The sequence below is a fragment of the Charadrius vociferus genome, unplaced genomic scaffold, assembly GCF_000708025.1.
Source record: "Charadrius vociferus isolate BGI_N301 unplaced genomic scaffold, ASM70802v2 scaffold103, whole genome shotgun sequence".
Classification (NCBI taxonomy): Eukaryota; Metazoa; Chordata; class Aves; order Charadriiformes; family Charadriidae; genus Charadrius; species Charadrius vociferus.
The window spans coordinates 948015-966160 of record NW_009648061.1 but is presented as its reverse complement, the minus strand read 5'-3'; the positions used below and the strand labels follow the sequence as shown (position 1 = coordinate 966160).

The 18146-nt window shown below is 34.9% G+C and overlaps 1 protein-coding gene across 1 annotated transcript in view; it reads right to left on the bottom strand.

Moving 5' to 3' along the window:
• MARCH11 (membrane-associated ring finger (C3HC4) 11) overlaps positions 1-18146 on the bottom strand; it is a 37417-nt gene that overhangs the window by 183 nt on the left and 19088 nt on the right. The window contains 3 exon segments of the mRNA XM_009883794.1: positions 1-4; positions 6-111; positions 7167-7359. The exon segment at positions 1-4 is cut by the window's left edge and continues 183 nt beyond it. Of these exon segments, the coding sequence (XP_009882096.1) occupies positions 1-4; positions 6-111; positions 7167-7359 (303 nt within the window).

The following is an 18146-nucleotide window of genomic DNA, read 5'->3' as shown; positions in this document are numbered from 1 at the left end:
TCTCTTCTATGTCTGTGGCTTTATCATAATTTAACACATCCCAGTGCAGATTCACAGCCCTCCAGCGCTTAAACACTCGATAAACAGATGCACCTTCATGTACTATCAGTCCTGAAATTAAGAAAAAAGAATAGTTTGTACAAAATGTCACTGGATACCACTTCGAGAGCAAACACAGATGTAACACATTGTAATAAATCTGGCAGTTGCCAGAGACTATTAAATTACTTGTAACTCTGATCATTCAAATAGTACATACATAATATAACTGGTTATTCATGTGTGTTTTAAGATTGGGAGGCGGGAACATGTAGAGGAAATAATAAAATTGTTCTGAATGAAAGCTCAACATAACCATTACTGGAATAATCTAAGCGTGTCTAACTAAATAATGTATTTAGGTTTAAGTAAAATGATATAAAAGAACCTTACTGTCAGATTTGTAAATTGACTGTTTATGCTAGTGTTATCCTTGTTCATGGTAAGTACTATTTACTGAGATTTGAACTGGTGTAAGTAGATCTTTAAGTAAGTTAGACCTTCTGTAATGAACAGGATGGTCCTAAATTTGTTAAAGTGTTTTATAGAATTCAGTACAGATACAAACAAATGTAGTTCAGCTAAACTTAGTTCAACTTGGGAGCACCGAAGATTTATGAAAACCTGAAACAGCTGTAAATATAATGACTTTCGTGCCTTGCTTCAGTAGAGCAAGAAGAAATTAAATGTTATTATTAACTATGATGAGCATGGCAAGGATGATAGGCTTTCTTCTTTATCTTCAAAAATCGGTAGACAAAAGTTGAGAAACATCTTTTTTGTTGAGACCCAGGAAATCTTTTAAAAGGTACTTCAAAGAAAATAGAGTATCTGGAGTCCTCAACAGATCAATCTGCTTATGAGCTTCCATGTACCTAATATTTATGCCTATTGTATACATGCAAGCAATTTATTTACTTAAACAAAACTCCTCACTTTTCATATATATGTATAAGTGTATATATATTTATATACACGCTCTTTATGTGTAAGTATTTCAAACATGGATTTACTGGGGAGACACATGGGGCTTCAGCTTTCTTATTAGGTTTTTCCTCCATTCCTCAACCAGCCTGGTAACTTATATGGTTCTGAGCAATGTCACAGGTTTCCTTTGACTCCCTGCTTTGGAAGGAAAGCAAACTGCCTAGCCAAAAACATTTATAAATCTTTTGTCCAGTGTAATGCTTGCTTAAAATTTTCCTATATATGGCCACATCTACAATAGGATCTGCGGTGCTACAGTCCTTTATTGCATAGCTATTGTATATCACCTGTTCCTACACAACGAAATTGTGATTTAAGCGTCTGAGGCCTCTTAGCGTGGTTAACTGATACCAGAAAGGAGACATTCAAAGAAGGATGACACAAGCAGAAAGGATGATAAAAACATTGATATGAACAGCAAACCTCGGATTCAAGTGCAATGATTTGCGGACAGCAATGCCTACTCTAACACATTTTTAAAGATCATTACACTGAAAGACGGAGAAACAAGAAGATTGCTTGCAGAAGGACATGATAGCAAATGCAGCATCTCTGTCAGGCTTTCAAGTTGCCTAGAATTTTTTGAAGCAGCCGATACAGCAAAACTAACACAATATAAACTTAATTAAATGTTAAATATTTGAAGTGGATTTTGTACCAGCATAGCATTTGAATGGAAAATTTTCTTGATTGCAAGATGTCTATCTTCATCTTCTCATATATATATAAAGCCACCTGTCCTAAGAATTTAACAGCCATGTTAATACATAAATGCACCTTCAAAACTGGCTGTATTGTCTTAAAAAGAATAAATGTGTTTGATCATGTACAAAATGTACAAAACAAATAAGCCATGGTTTTACTGATGTGACAAAGATTCCCCCCCCTTTTTTTTTCCTGTTGGATTTCCTACAGAATGATAAGGGAGATGAGCATAATTTTCCCTCTACTTGTCACTAGATCATAGTATTCTTTGGCCCAATTTCCCTCAAGATTGTGATGAAGCAAAATTGAGAGTACCTATTTACCCCAATGTAAAGATTTTCAATACCTGCCTGCACTCCATTGGAACCTGAACAACATAAGGAAGCAGTTGAGGAGGGATCATTGAAGTACATGAGGTGCATTTAAACTGTCAAAAGTATCCTTTCAAAATTATAACAGAAAAAGTCATAGGACTCCTTTTAGGGAGCTCTTTTTTAATTTTTTTGAGTTTTCAGGATTTACTGAAATTACGTTTTCCAAGTTTTTTCAACAATAGCAAGGAACAGAACTTTTCTTTAAAATGGAAGCTGTTATTCACATATGCTCCAAAGGAGCTAATGAACAAAGGATCAAATATTGCAAGGCTTGAAATAAAGTTGTCAGATTTGGAGAAAAGGAGCACTTCCATAATTCCTCCCATAAAAGTTTATTTCCCATCTGACAAAACTAGAGATTGAAAAAGGCGTATATAGAAGAGGCAAAAGAATTCCAAGAGATCTTTTGTCTCTTTGAAAGATATTTTCCATGGAACGGGGGGGAAAAGCCTCTCAGCACCAACAGTTCCAAGACAACAAAGGGTAAGGTTTAAATGCTGGAGATTTTCCAGTTTTAGGGAAGTTTTAATGCTCAAAACATAAGTAGTCACTAAAGTGAAGATGTAAGAAAATGGCAAAGAATCTCCTTTTTCTTAAGAGTTTCACAGCAATGAACGACGACATGAGAGAGAAAACAAGGATAAATCCACGAGTAATACTGACTTATTCCAAATACCATGATTTCAACAGCACAGAGGACATAGTTGCACAGTCCTAGGGAAAAAAAAAAATTACTTGTTTACCCAGATGATCCCTAGAGAAAGTGTTAGAATTCACTACTGTTAGCTGTTCTGATATTCTGTCCAATTAATATCTACAAGGAACAGAGTGTTGGGACGATGGAGCTGGCAAAATGTCCTAAGGCTCTAAGAAGACATTCAGGAATTATTTCTAAGATGTAGGGATTGTAGTGGGATCCAGACAATAGGATTATAGAGAAATCATAATTTTCTTTTCTTTTATTGCAAAGTACTACGAGATTCTTTCACTCTATTGAAAGGATTTCTTACCCTCAGTCACAAGGCCACTTGAAATTTTTTGTACTGAATGTCTTTACAAGCAGGCAACTAGTCTTAGTACATTCTGATTTGGTACTATTAGGTTCCAAAGTAGTCTTATTTATCACACTAATCTTTCTTGTAAGCATTTAGGAATGGTCTTCCCAGAAACATCACAAACTTCTACCAGGGAATAAAAGACCCTTTTGAGAAACAGACTCTACCACTGGACAAAATGACGTCTCTTAATACTATTCTAGGGCGCACAGATATAAAAAAATGCAATAAATTGCACAAAGCATTAGTGAAACATGTCCACTCTAAAAATAGCAATATAACTCTTTCTAAATTATTTAAAATTAGAAAAAAAAAAGACTTTCTGAGTAGATAAGTATTATGTGCGGTTAGATGTGGTCACTATAAGTAACTTCATCCTTTACACTGTTAAAACCAGAGAGTTACACAAATGTTGACAGGCATCAAGTTCCTTGGTTGAGAAGAAAGAAGCTTTGAGAGGGCTATTCACACCTCACATTGGGTCCCATCTCTTACTTCCTTGCCATAGTACTACTGGCACCACTCATGTTTCTAGTGCAATGGTTACAATTGCTTTTCATACTCGAAAGGAGCTGCACTGGTTTTCTGGGACTGCAAGTAAGCTGTTATTATTTGTGAGAGATTTTGTTCACGTTAGAACCATTTGTGACTAGTAGTTGATTATATTCCTGTGAAAATTTATAAAATTATATGACTTCACTGTTATGAGAAATAATTGCTAGGTCTACAAAGTAGAATGGCAAAGGCTTGGTGTACTGTCCTTCAGTGGCTAAATAAGGGGGTTCTATTATTCATTTATTTCATATTAGCTCATTAATTCCCTCCTTTTGACAATCCCTACATGGGTGGTGTGATCGTGGCACTATGACTGCCACAGCTCTCGGTTTCACAGGCAGTAGTTCTACTGGATTAAACATTTAAGGTTTGCCTTAGGAAAACTTCTACCATCAGAAAGTTTCAAAGAGAACAGCTTTTATGCCCAGCTTAGATGCAGAAATGTACAAACTAGTGACTTTTAGGGTTGAAACTAACACCAGTAAGTAAACCCAATCTTGTTAGGAAGAATTCTGGAAAAATTTAGAGTAGAACAAGAAGAACAATGGATACTAATAAAATATGTACACTGGAATGAATAGAACATACTATATTGGTGATCTGTAATCTTTGGGACATTTATTTTGGTGAAAAGTAAAACAAGACCAAGAATTAAAATACAAGTTACATGTAATTTCATTGAGAAGAAAGTAGGTGGTATGCTACGTATGGTATATGAATCAATCATTGGGAAAACAAATTAATATGTACAAGTTTTCAAAGATGTTGTATAAATATGTCAGTACCTTTAGGCAAACTGCTTTTCAAAATAATGTCAACAAAACATTGCAAAAAGTACAGATATTTAAACTTCACAAATGACCAAAAATATTCATACTGTTTATGCAAAGTTATGCGGAGGCATAACTGAAGGCAGTTGGAAGAAGCCTTGGTCATGCCACCACTAACTAAAGCACTTGGCTTGAAATATGTGCTGCACAGGAAAACCCACATGTCTGCATAGATTTTTCATTGAAATAAAGAAAGATTCCAGTGGGAGTATAGGTATTCATTCCCTGTAAATCCTGGTGAAAACTAAGAGAATGCCATGGATGACTAACACAAACGAGAGGAGATACTAAGTAAGAGCTGCGGCTGGCTGTAAGCACTACAAGCTTGATATAAGAGATTATATATAATATGCAATGGCAAAATCATATGTTAATGCCTTTGGGAAGTCATCAGCATAATGGACAGTGGTGGGTTTGTTTAAATCATTCATGAGTAATAATTACATCCATCTATTAGAGAACTTTTTTCGAATGTTTTAAATTAAAACTATCAATCTGGGATCCCTTACTTTGTGATGAAAGAAAAAGATAAAATTGAATAAAGTTGAATATATTAAACAAATATTTTCAAGAGTTACAAGAACTCCTGGTCTCACAGGCCTACAGAATTCAGATTACTTGAAATTACGTGCAGAATAAGTGGGCTGAATGAATCTGCATCACCAGAATCCTACAATTACCAAACCTCCTTTATACAGCTTTCTGCATTTCCAGACACAGTTTAGTAAACTGTTAAGTCATATGGGCACTGAACTTTGTAATTACAAAACAGTGTCCAAATGTTTAATTATAGTCAGTTTTACATAAAGATTTCTATGTATTATTTATAGTAAGACTATAAAATATGCATTTATGTAATTACAGCCAAGTCAGTTTATCTGGTGGGTGAAGACAGCTGCACATTCACTTTGCTCCTGCATGGTACCAGTTAGGCTAGAAGCTTCACAGCCAGGTGGGATACCAGTTAGTTCAGTAGCTTCCAGTCCAGAGATGGCTTGAGCCTGGCTGGCTTGAAAAGCAGCTACATAACTGCATGTGCCAAACTATTAAAGGCTCGCCTTCTGTAGTTTACTTCTACAGATAAATACATTTACATTTCTGGTCACCCACAGACATTCTCGATTGATTTTGAGATTAATTTGGTTTAGGTGTTTTAACAGTCAAACAAATGAAAAGAAATGGATACAGTTTGAAATAACTGGTTATTCCAACTAGTTGATGCATATCAAAGTAAATTTTTTACAATTGTAATCTCTGTGAAAAAACAGAATTCCATATAAATGAAAAGTTTAGAATACCTGAAGCACGTTTCGTCTTCACTTAGTGTTTTCTTAAGCAAAAGCAAAAAACTCAATATTGAGTCTTAAGCCAGAAAAAGTGGTATTCAGGAATCAGCATGTAAGAGGATATGTAGATGAGACCTTTTTTTCATTTAGAAGCTGAGCACTTGTCCAGAGTATTAGAGACCTAGACTTTGTTCATTTTTCTGTCTGAGAAGAAATTTGGGTTCACAGAAGAAAGCCTGTGTTCTGAAATATTCTCTCAGAAAAATTACGAAATAAACAGAACTGCTGATCCAGCTGAAATATAAATACTCTTACAGTAATGGGATGGTTTCAATAAAAGATGATATGGCTTTATGGTTGCAGCAAAAGCCTTGATATTAGGGATCACTCTTTTTCTTTGCATCTTATTGAGCAGAATTCAGAACTGTCCTTCTGAATTCCCAAATATCAGATGGGGATAACATCAACGTTTATCACTCAGAAATCTCAAAGAAAACATCAGATAGCATTTGACTTCTGGTTTTTCTTGGAATTGCAATTCTAAGAATGTGGTTTAATGTTTAGTTTAAGGTTTAATTTTCTCTGCAAATAATCATAGCTATTCTAACAATCAATGCAAGGTTGTTTTATCAAATACTAAAGAGATTTCTACTTAATATTTTTGGGTCCAGTATATTTTCAGAAATTTCAAACCTGGTCAAAATAGCTTTGCAGTAAATTGCATTTTCTTTTATAAAATTTCAGCAAGAGTTAAATGACTTGAGACTTTTTAATAGTATAGTAATTTATTATAGTTAGCACTATTAGAGTGTTTCATAACTGTTTATGATGTACAAAGAACTCATGCCTGTCTTCTCTATTCTTTTCTATTACCAGCACAGTAACCCATATAAGTCTGTGCAACTTAATTTTGGATATGTAGTTTGACGACATCCTCAAGGGCTTCTTGTGCACTTCACGATGGTACAATCTAATGCAAAGTAGCATCAGTAGAAGACTTGACAGCATGTAATTTTACTAATTATTTTAGTAATGTCTTTGTTATTTTCATCAATTTAACTTCCTGAACTTTGTTAGCTATCTATTTTTCAAGAAATTGAAACTGATCTTGTTCTCACCCCTTGATCTTGAGGTGAATGATGAATCTGAGAGTAAAGTTTCTTTGGTTCTTTTTGCAGTATTTGTAACACTGTAAAAAGCAGTATTTGCCAAAGGTACCAGCTGAGAATAAATCTGCAAAGAACTGGAGTGATCAATTAGAGTGACCAATTAGAAAAATAGATATAGTCACAGTCTTAAACCACAGTCTGGGCTGTTTAAAGATTTTGAGCTTACCTATGCATACTAGATCCATAAAACCATACATTCCATAGCAGATTTGAAAAAGGATGTCCTTTCTTTGCCATACTGCATAAGGGCTGAAGGCTGACCATAGAAGCCAAGTCACACTTGCTACTAAGAACAGAGATCCTAGGATTACAGCAACCATCTGCACTTTCTCAACCAGTGTTATAGTAATGCTTTGCCACTAAAAAAGAAACAAAGTTGTATAAGATAAAAATGTCATTTTCTGTGATTGTACATTCAACTCCATTTTTTTCTGAAATAAGAAATTATTTTAATATTTATACATATCTTCATAAATCTTTGCTAATATCCTCGATACTGGCATTTTATATATTTTCTTTCACCTATTTCACTTTTAGTTAAAGTGAAACTAATAGTTGCTTCCCCAGCACCTCCAGCATCACTATCATCACCATCTACCTGTGAACTTCATAAGGGTTAATAGTTTTATTTCTGTTTTGAATACATAGGCAAAAAAAAAAAGATTTAGTCTTAGGAATGGAACTCAGCTTTTCATATTTGTAGGCTAATGAACAGAATAAAAAAAAATGTTGGGAAGACAATCTTCAACGTGTTAATGTGACAAGTTGAAAGTGACAACTTCCCTTTCGATCCCGCCCCTTTCAAGTCTGAAGCCATCTTCCACTTTCCTGCTGCTCATCAAAGTTTCAGACTATCTCCAGACATACCAAGGGAGTTGGGTTAACCGGTGTTAACATTACCAAGAGACATCTGCAGCCTAGTATGGAAGTAAGCTGAAGACTTGGGAGGAGCCCTGAATATAGGTACCATGAACATTTCTTTTCAGTGCACCTCAATTAGGTCCGCCTTTCCAGGGAAGGCTGTATTTATGTCATGACAAGATTTAAATCTAAAAGAGCATGCCTACTGAATTCTGTCAAGATAAGAATAGAAATAAAATTTTGTTAAAACAGAGTCACAAAAGCAAAACACAGCACAAGGAGAAAAGCATTCTAGATTACCCTTGACATATACGGTCTTTCTTCGCCCTAATTGTCTAAATTATCTTGGCAGACTCCCCACTCTATCCCCATCAACTATTCCAGAGCTAGCACGCAGACTTTGTAGACTGCCCTCTTTCCCGTTCCTAACTTTGAACATACCTGCCCCCTTATATGGTTGCAATACGGAATAAGTGGACAAAGAGCTACTGAAGTAAGGGCTCTATTACCTCTTTTCCCATCTGGCAATATGTTTTCCTTTTTACTGTTACTTTATGAAAGCTTTCTCTTTTTACCAGCAGTTGGGTACCCAGTACTGTATGATCATAGGATTCTAGGATAATTCAGGTGGCAAGGAGCTGTGGGAGGTCTCTAGTTCAGCTTCGTGCTCAAAACAGGGTCAGTGATGAGATCAGACCAGGTTGCTCAGGGCTTTATTAAGTAACACCTTGAAAACCTCCAAGCATGGAGACTGTTCAGCCTCTCTGGGCAACCTGTTCCACTTTTGACTGTCCTCAGGTTGAAAAATGTTTTTCTTTAAAAATGTTTTACTTATATCTAGGCTGATCCTCTTTTGTTCCAACTTATGCTCCCTTCCTCCCATCAAGTACCACTGTGAAGAGCCTGAGCGAGCAATGAGGTCCTCTGGCCCTTTCTTCTCTTTCATTTTTTTCTATTAACTTTTCTACTGTTGCCTGCCTAATTTGCACACCTGGTGCTGAATGCCTTCTCATGTTGCAGCCTTCTGAATATAATAGTACAAAAAGATAGCTGTGTAACAATTTGTAAAATGTCTACCTTGAAATATTATCCTTTTACAATGAACTTATAAAACACACACTAGCTATTTCATTGAACTTCAGGCTTTGGAATGGGGCTATTCATATTAAATAATAGCTTTTTTATGGTAAAGCAACTATGGGTACTCATTTCCTTTGTTTCAATTTTTTTTTATAAGGTCAAGAAAGGTCATTAACAAGTGATGCATGACAAAATGGTGTGAGCATCTCATGACTCAGCTATTACTTGTATACAGGATTTAAAGGTCAGGACTGAAATTCATAGAACTCTCTTTAGACTCTATAGGGATATTTTCAACAAAATTATTTTTCATTTCACAGCTGAAACCACATAGTGTGACTTGGCAGAAAACTGTCAAAAACACTATTGGTTATGTATCTTTTTCTATCTTCTTTCATTATCAGTATGAGACAGACCTGTAACAAATTTGTTTGGAATGCCTGAAATCAAAGTACATTTACATGAAGTAAAGCTTTAACTGTCACAAAATATTAAACTGTCAAATTCATGGAAGAAACTGACAATAAATTGAAAAAACTGCTATATCACTGAAATAAACAACAGATCTTTCACAGTGCAATTTCAGCAATGCTGAAGATCCTAAACTCACTTCAGCTTATTTTGATTTTCTTTTTTTTTTTTAACTTAGATTACTCATAATTATTCTGCAAAGATAGCAGTGTAGAGAAGGAAAAGTAGTCCAAATATTTGGGCTAAGTAATGTAGCATGCCTATCCTTATTCTGGTGTTGTCTGAAAACCAATTTCTATTTCTGTCTCCCACTCCCATCCAGAATAACCACTCCTACCATCTTTTTTTCATCTCACAAGGGCTTTTGTTGGCTTACTCAACCTTTTTCTTTCCAGAAAAGCTTGACCTTGAAAAGTCCTAAGAAACAGAGAGATGATCCTCACCTATCCCTATCATCTTCTCAAGAATGTACTCTAGTTATTTTGCTGTTCTCCTGATCAGATGAATTGTCTGTCAAGAATGCAAGCATTTTAATCTCTCAACCACAATAAATTCAGTCATTCCAAAGATTCAGCATATTAGCATGCTACCAGCCAGGAAGGGGAGGTGCCCCAATTACTAAGAAAATGCTCAAGCATTCCACACAGGGCATAGTTCCTAACTCCTTTGCCTTTAAAAATCAAAGAACAGTTATAAAACAAAAAAAACCCAAACAAAAAAAAAACCAAACCAACAAAACAATCAAGAATCCCAAAAGGGGGTTGGATGTTTTCCTCTATTCCTCATCTACTTTGGCCTTTGTGGTATTCACTACCTATCTTCCCCAAACCAAATCGTAGTCCTCCACCTTCCTCAATACGAAGACCAGCAATAACCAAGCAATTTAAATATGTTAGGAAAGTTACCTTCCTATTAGTGTAATCTATAAGTTAAACTAATTGATCCCACAGTACACAGAGAAGGAAGGACTGTATGCGTACGATGGAAGGCATTCAAGAGGCCCAGAAAGTTCTATGCGAAACTGCTTAACTTGCCTCCTAGTGCTAGGCAGTCTGCCATAAGAATCCAACACCGTAAGAGTGACAGGGTAGGAAGGATTGGTATTAAGCTCTAACATATGAGCAGTTTGGGGACCTTGGTTTCCATGTATGTCTCTCTTTAGTGATAATGGCAAGAGGACTGTGGATGTTCCTGATAGCTAATTTCCCTCAACTGACATTTCCTCCTCCTTGCCCTCCTCCAATTAGTTTTGATTTAGAACAGTCTGAGATTGCCTCTTGGGAAATGAATGCCTTGATTTTTTTCCCCCTAATTTTTACTGAGTTTGGGTACAAATTATAAAAAGTGAACAGTTCTTACTGAGACGCATATTTTTCACATAATGAAGAAGGTATTCTGTAGTTATGACGCTATTCAGACATAAATAAGTTTGGAAGGTTCAGTCGTTTGCTTAGCCATGGACAGTATTAGCCATGGGGCAACAAGAGGAACTACGTAGGGCAGTATTGTTTGGTGACATTGCATTTCACTAGGCGTGTAAAGAGGAACTGGAGTTGTGGTCACACTGTATTCTTCTACCTGAAGTCTTATCCACAGCATAGCTGATATGTGAGTACACACTCTGACAGACACTCAGGAACAGAAGACTCTTTTTCTAAGAATAAGATTCTTTTTATAGTACCAAAAGCCAGTTAAACTTTACCTGATTTCTCACAATCGTGTACTCTGTTGTATGCCCTGTTGCATGTTGTTATAATCATTTTACCTTTTTATGTCAAATAAATGTCTTAAAATAAAGGTCTCAAAAATAATGTAGTAAAATAATTTGTTGATAGTTAATGTTGAGAAATTGCATTTAGAATTTAACAGACTGAATTATTTAACATTCCAAATGGAATGATCTCATTATTAGTGTGTCATAATTTAAATTCATTATTGCCATAAAAGTTTCTCATTTTCTTCATATAATTTGTCTCACAACTCTTAATTGCTCATGATTATAAACTGACTTCCTAATTTGCTTTTGTCATTTGCTGACTATACATTCCATAATCAGTAACAGTTGTAACAGTTCTTTTAGCTAAGTATTTTGCCAAGTTAGAAAAAATCTAGACAGCCTTTTAGTGTCAGCTTCTCTAAAGTATATGACTCTAAAAAATATGTGAAAGATTACCAGTTTTGCTTAAAAACTAGAAATTGAAGAAATTGAAAGAAAATTGTAAATATTTTGTATCTAGATAACTATAATAATACTCAAAGTAATTTTTCATAGACAGATTCATTTAAAAATTCTCATTTAAATTTCTATGAAATAGGATTCTGTTTCATATTCCTTCCCATCTTATCTGTAGTCTTATGATGTTCCATGCCATCCCTGATGCCCATGAAAAGAACACATTTTACTTTAATATACAATGATGATGAAATCTTCCTTTGAAAATGGTGCCTTCATAAGCAAAATATAATTCATGGTTCTAATTTTAATGTAATACTGTCTGTCCATTGAAAACTTCCTACACTTTTACTTCTACTGACACTTCATTATGTTTGGCTTTTTTAATCTTTTATTTACCACTGGTCTTCCTTTCATGAATCATTTGGGAGTCTAGTACATTAACGGTACTCTATAGTTCTAATGCTGACCCCAGAAACTTTGCTCCTGTTTTCTTCTAAGAGCTCTGTCAAGCATAAATATCACATAATATTTTTTTTTTTGAGGTTGAGACTGCCAGAAGTTGAAAGAAACATATTGCTTTGATGGACTAATTGTTAAAGAATAAAGTTAATGCAGTTATATGCATGTTCTTACTAACATAAAGATGGATACAATATTCAAAGATCTGTCATCTTTGAGATAAATCGATATTAACTTGGTTTTTTTTTAATGGTGTCTTGTAAAAGCCCACTGATTATTGTAAAATACATGGCAGAAAAGTGATCTAAAAAGTAATGACTGAGACTGTGCTTGTTCTTGGAATACATTACATGAAAAACGTCTGCAATGAAACTACAGGTTTTCCTACATCCTTAATAAAGAACATATGAAATTCCTTACCGCTACCCAAATATCTACATGTTTCAACTGTCACAGTTGGTAATCCACCAAAATTTCCTAAACCAAAGAACTGTTAGGGGTTACCCCTCTCTCTTCTCTCAGAAACGATTATTGTGGACACTGCTGACTGAAGCCTCTTGTTCCCTCTAGTCATTCTGGAATGCATATTTTACATAACAGTAACTAAAAATAGCTGGCAGTGTCCTATTATAACATAACATGATTAGCCTGAAGACATATCAATTATATGACTCCAAAAAGTTTTTGTGAGATTGCTCTGATTGCTAGAATCAGACAGCTCTGACAAGAAAAAGTTATTTCCTACTGTCATTCACAATGCATAGTAGGTTTCGCAATCTATGCACATGTGAATAAAACTCTTACAGAAGCAAAAGAATACAATGATTCAGGTCCAACAAACCATTTTTGAGATGCCTGTCCCTTACTTTATCTTGTTAGTAGTCTAGATGATTAGATAATTAAGTTTTCTAACAGGTTTTGTAGTAAGCACACAGTGACTACATGATTTAATATGCGGTGATATTGTTAACTTATTGACGATCCTGGATAGAAAAATGCATAGTTTTGAGTACACACACACACACAAACATTTGAGATGCCATTTTTGGCTATAGGTTTCTATTATTATGTGGGGTTTTTTAAAAGAATCAATGCCACAAAAATTGCAGCTCACCACTAATGCTTACCTATTTTGATAAATTATTAACACATAGAGTGCCCGTAGTCATAATGCCCATTATCTTTTCATGTATCAGAGAGCTCATGAATACAGATAGTTTGGCTTGTATATAACTACTCAGTCTGCTTGGAAGGCTGTACCAATATTTTCCTTGGGACATTCTGAAGGGACGAAATTTACTGTGGAGATACTGTCCATCCTTGCACCACACAAGCAATTTAGGTGACAGTTCCTGGAAGTGTTGGCTTACTGCATGTACATGGCTGAGTAGACCATCTACACCTACAGAAGATGCATCTCGGATTTCTGAGTGCCCAGAAGCCTGGACATCCTGAGCAATGTACAAAATCTTCACATTCTATTACATTCACCTTTCAAAATCTTACTATTTATTAAGGAGAATAGTTTAACACTCTATCTTATGATTTTTTAAATGATGTTAGAATCAAGACCCGAGACCATAAGCAGAGCTGTGATTAAAAATGTATTAGTCTTACATTATTTTTTCTCTGAGAAATTATTAGTAGTTATCTTTTCCTGCTGCCCAAAACATAAAAGGCATGATGCAAGACTGCAGGACTGTGTGACCACTTTCACTCTCTTAGAGACAGAAAGTGTATATTTAGTTTTAACGGTATATGGAGGTGAACACCTTTTCCACTTAGAGGCATTCAGAGTTTCTGGAAACATCAACTCCTGTTGATTAAAATAAGGTTATTAATCTTGTGTGTTAATCCTCCTGTCTATTAAAAAAAGGATTGTAATTTTATCCAGTCTCAAAAGAAAGGCTTGTCCTTTACTAATGAGCATACTTGAACTAGGAATCACTCCACAGTAACTAATACAGTATTCTCAACAACTAAAAGCATATGAAACCTGCTAAATGTCCTATTTGTACCAAGTAGTATTTTTTCCTAATCCCCAATTTCTGGTTTTAATTAAGAATTGCCTGTCAATCTACCAGGATCAAATTCTGCCCAAAATATGTATCACAGAATACTTAAGTCATGGTGTGTTATAGAGATGTATCTGTGAAAAAAATGTAAGGTTAAAATGAATTATCCTCAAGTCAGCTTTTAACTCATATGAGATTCTTAACCAATTAAATTTAGCTTAGTGGCTTAGTTTGTCACTATTTTGAACATTCCATGGACACGTGTATATTTGGTGAAAGCCAGTGAATGAAAATTACTGCTTTATGTGAATAAATACTATTCCTACTGTGAAGTAGGAACTGTTCAATTTCTGTTGCAGCTTTATTGGAAACACTGAGTTTGACTGCAACCTAGCTGTACTCCTGATAGCTTTATGTGAAAATTAGATCTGAATGAATGGAGGAAATTAAAGCCTGCCATGGTTGCTGCATTCTCTGCAACTTAAAGATGATCTGCAAAATTAAACTGGAAACAGCTCAAGCATAGACTGACATGTTATGGATAGGTCCACATTCCTGGAATAACACTGTGAAAAAAAAACATTTATTTTGATTACTCAGAGGAAGTAAGTCTCAGCAAGGTTATGAACCAGCTGTGTGAAGAAAGTTTTAACAATTTTCATGCCATCTAGTCACTTGGGACTGCTAACAATGTTTTGCCTATACAACTCTGCACTTGGGACACAAACAGACGATATGAAAAAAGGTTCTGGAGTTGCTTTTTCCTTCTCTTGTGGGAAAGGAACTGTTTGTAAATTCTAGGTAAAACTGTTGAATACTTTTACATGAAAAAAATACTGAGCATGAGGCTAAGATTGTGCAGCTCATTATGATATTAATGCGCTCATCAAAGATGTGTAAAAAATTGCTCATCATGGAGGGCAGAACAAGCCTCTTCCACAAAAATGCCCTGGCCACCAGACAGTATATAGAGGGATCATCTGTTCTTGATTGCTTCTGTTGGTGTCTTCTTGTCTACCTTATTAAAAATATCCAAGTATCAATTCCAGTTCATTTACTGAAACTCACATTTCATGTACTAGCTGGACTTTCTGAAAGTGCTTTTTCTCTGTCTTTTGGACTCTATGAATAATCAAATAATTTTTACAACCCATAAAAGAGGAAACACGGCGGGGGGGGGTTATCTGAGAATATTCTACCCCCTAATGGTTGGTGCCTTCCCTTGTGAGACACCTTGACTCAAACCCATTGTTCATCTGAGTTAAAGCAAGGTTTTAAACTTCCATCTCTAAAGATACCATTTTAATAACTCATATTTACATGGTATTCAGGGTATTCAATAGTAGAACTCCTTCCAAGTTATTTATTGGAAGACTTCCAGTTCCCATACACTACATAGATGTTCACTCAACCAAAGAGAAAGCAAATGAAATTGATTCCTCTATTCACATCACCTCCATAGGGATGAGTAGGGAGATGATTTTAGTATGGTACAAAGCATTAGGAACTATTTCTGACACTGACCTATTTTAGTGGGTTCTGGATGCTGAAAGAGAGGCCCTGGAAAGGCCTTTCCTGGAAAAGAACCATATAAATGATGGGAAGGTGGAAGAAATACCATATAATTGGAATTTTGAAGCTCAAAGTTCCCAGTTTAATGAAAGCAGACTGAAAGAGGACTCTTGTAAAGCATTTAAGTACTGTAAAAAGGTAGGAAATGTTAAGTATTAATGTGTTTTTCCAATCCAGGCACAACACAAAATGATGGTTAGATGATGGAGCCAAAGAATGTAAATGTACAAACAAATTCAATTAGATAAGCACAATTAAGAAGTTGCAAAGCATCAATTAACAACATCTTGTATAAAGTACACAGTATTTACTGCTTTCTGCTATCTGCTTCTAGGCAGTCTATGACTCCAAAGACATGAAATCAAATAGTGCATCACCATCTATTGTCACTAGATTCCCTTGCATCCTGCAGCAACATTATTCACAGCTGAGAATCAAGGACTTCACAATAACTCAGGCACAAAACAACTCTGTACCCTTGGTACAGCATGTTTTCTGGTGAGTACAACCTCACCAGAAAACAACTGAGTACAAATATTGGCCTCTGGTCTTTTTGACCCTGAATAAAAACTAATTCACAGAATGGGATCAGAATTTTCATGTGAAAATCTGGAAGATGCACAACATGAGGGAAGAGACAACCCTGATTTCATGTGCTTCTTTGTAAAATATAAAAAAAAAGGACAATTCAAATTTTGAGGGCAACAAAAAGACTAAGGAAACATACCCTGAGTTCAGAGGTAAAGTTATTGCCTTGTCTAATCCCTAAGCACAATTATGTGTATGTTGGGTGAAGGTTAAAAGACAGGATGATACCAAGGACAATACCAAGATTATCTACCAGCATGTAATCATGAAGACAATCCTTGGTTCTGGCTTGTACAAAATCTGGCAGACCCTGCTCTAAAAGTCAATTAAACTGTAATTGATTAGATTAGCAAATAAATTAGATTGATTCTGTAATCAATTAAATTAGCAATAAATCTTCACTTGACAATTTAGTCATAATTCTAAAATTTTAGATTGTGCAAATGAATATGGTAAATAACATACTTGAAAATTTGGCCTAATGGAAGAAATAACTTATTTATTTATTATAATTGTTTTATATATTACATATTATGCATAATAATTAAAACTTGATATAAAATATGTGCAATACATTTATAATTATAAGAATTAATATAATATATGCTTGCCACAATTATTACTAATAATTATTTTAATTACTAAGTCATTAATTATAAAAATAATAAACAGCAAAATTTAAAATGTCAATAGCCTTATCTTTTTCAGGTACTGCTGCATAATCACAACTGAAAACTAGTAGGTACTGTTGTTTGAATCAATAATAAGTTTTTTTCTAATAGTTTGGGGTAGCCATGGTTTTGATCATCCATTTACTTATAAGGCTATTTTTAAGATCTGAAAATGTGTAACATGTAGTGCTTAATTACAGAAAATGGCAATTTAGATACTAAGTATCATTGAATATGATTGCTCTATCTGTAAAAAAAATAGTTGCCATTATAGTATACACTACATCAGAAACTCTGTATTTTTCTCTATATGTCTGAAATCCCTTAGAGTAATTACATTAAATTGCACAATACAATTGATGCTTTTGAACACTGAAAGTACCACGCTTTCTGGCTTGTTATATTGTGCATCAGCATTCATAGTACTGCAAGAAGCAATGGTTGTAATATCAAAAACTGCAATATCCATTCGTATCATTGTGTTTGAAAATCCCTAAACCATAAATTGTTCTTGGTTTAATGGTGTTTATATGACTTACACATAACCCATGTACCATCTCTTGCAGTACAAATACAGACATAAAAATAAAAATAACCTCAGTTTCTCTCAAATATAAGACACACCTAAGAGAATGAAAGGTAAGTACATGCTGCCCATACAGAAAACACGCTTATCAAACAACCACTTTCTCTTCTGTAAATTGTAGCTTTTCAAGTTTATGTCTATAAACACAGTCACATTTTGTTGTCTCTAGACAATAGTCCCCTCTTTACATTTACTAATTATGTATGAAGGAGGTATTGGTCTTCTTTTCAGAACAGCAGCTCTCAGATTGCTCTGTCCTACAGTCAGCACTATTTCTGGATTCCTTAACAATATTAACAATAACACTTGAGCTCCGATGAAACTAGTTTAGGGCACTCTTGGAAAAACACCCTAGTGATCCTATAGGATATAAGTCTTGAAACAACTTGTTACCCACTTGGAAAATGTTTTGCACATAGACTGATGCTATTCTTTTGACTTCTCTGGAATGGGTAGAAACAGGCAAGTAGATCTTCAGCTGGCCCTAATTCTGCCATTGTAGTAAGAAAAAAGTTTCTTGATATCCAAAGTTTGTGAGCATCTTATCCTTACAAGGACAATGCCTAATGAAGAAAGCAGGGAAGGTTTCTCCATCTCAGATGGAATTCTTACTCACTCACTAGACTGAGAAACACCAAGTCTGTAAGCTGAGAAAACACAGAGCATC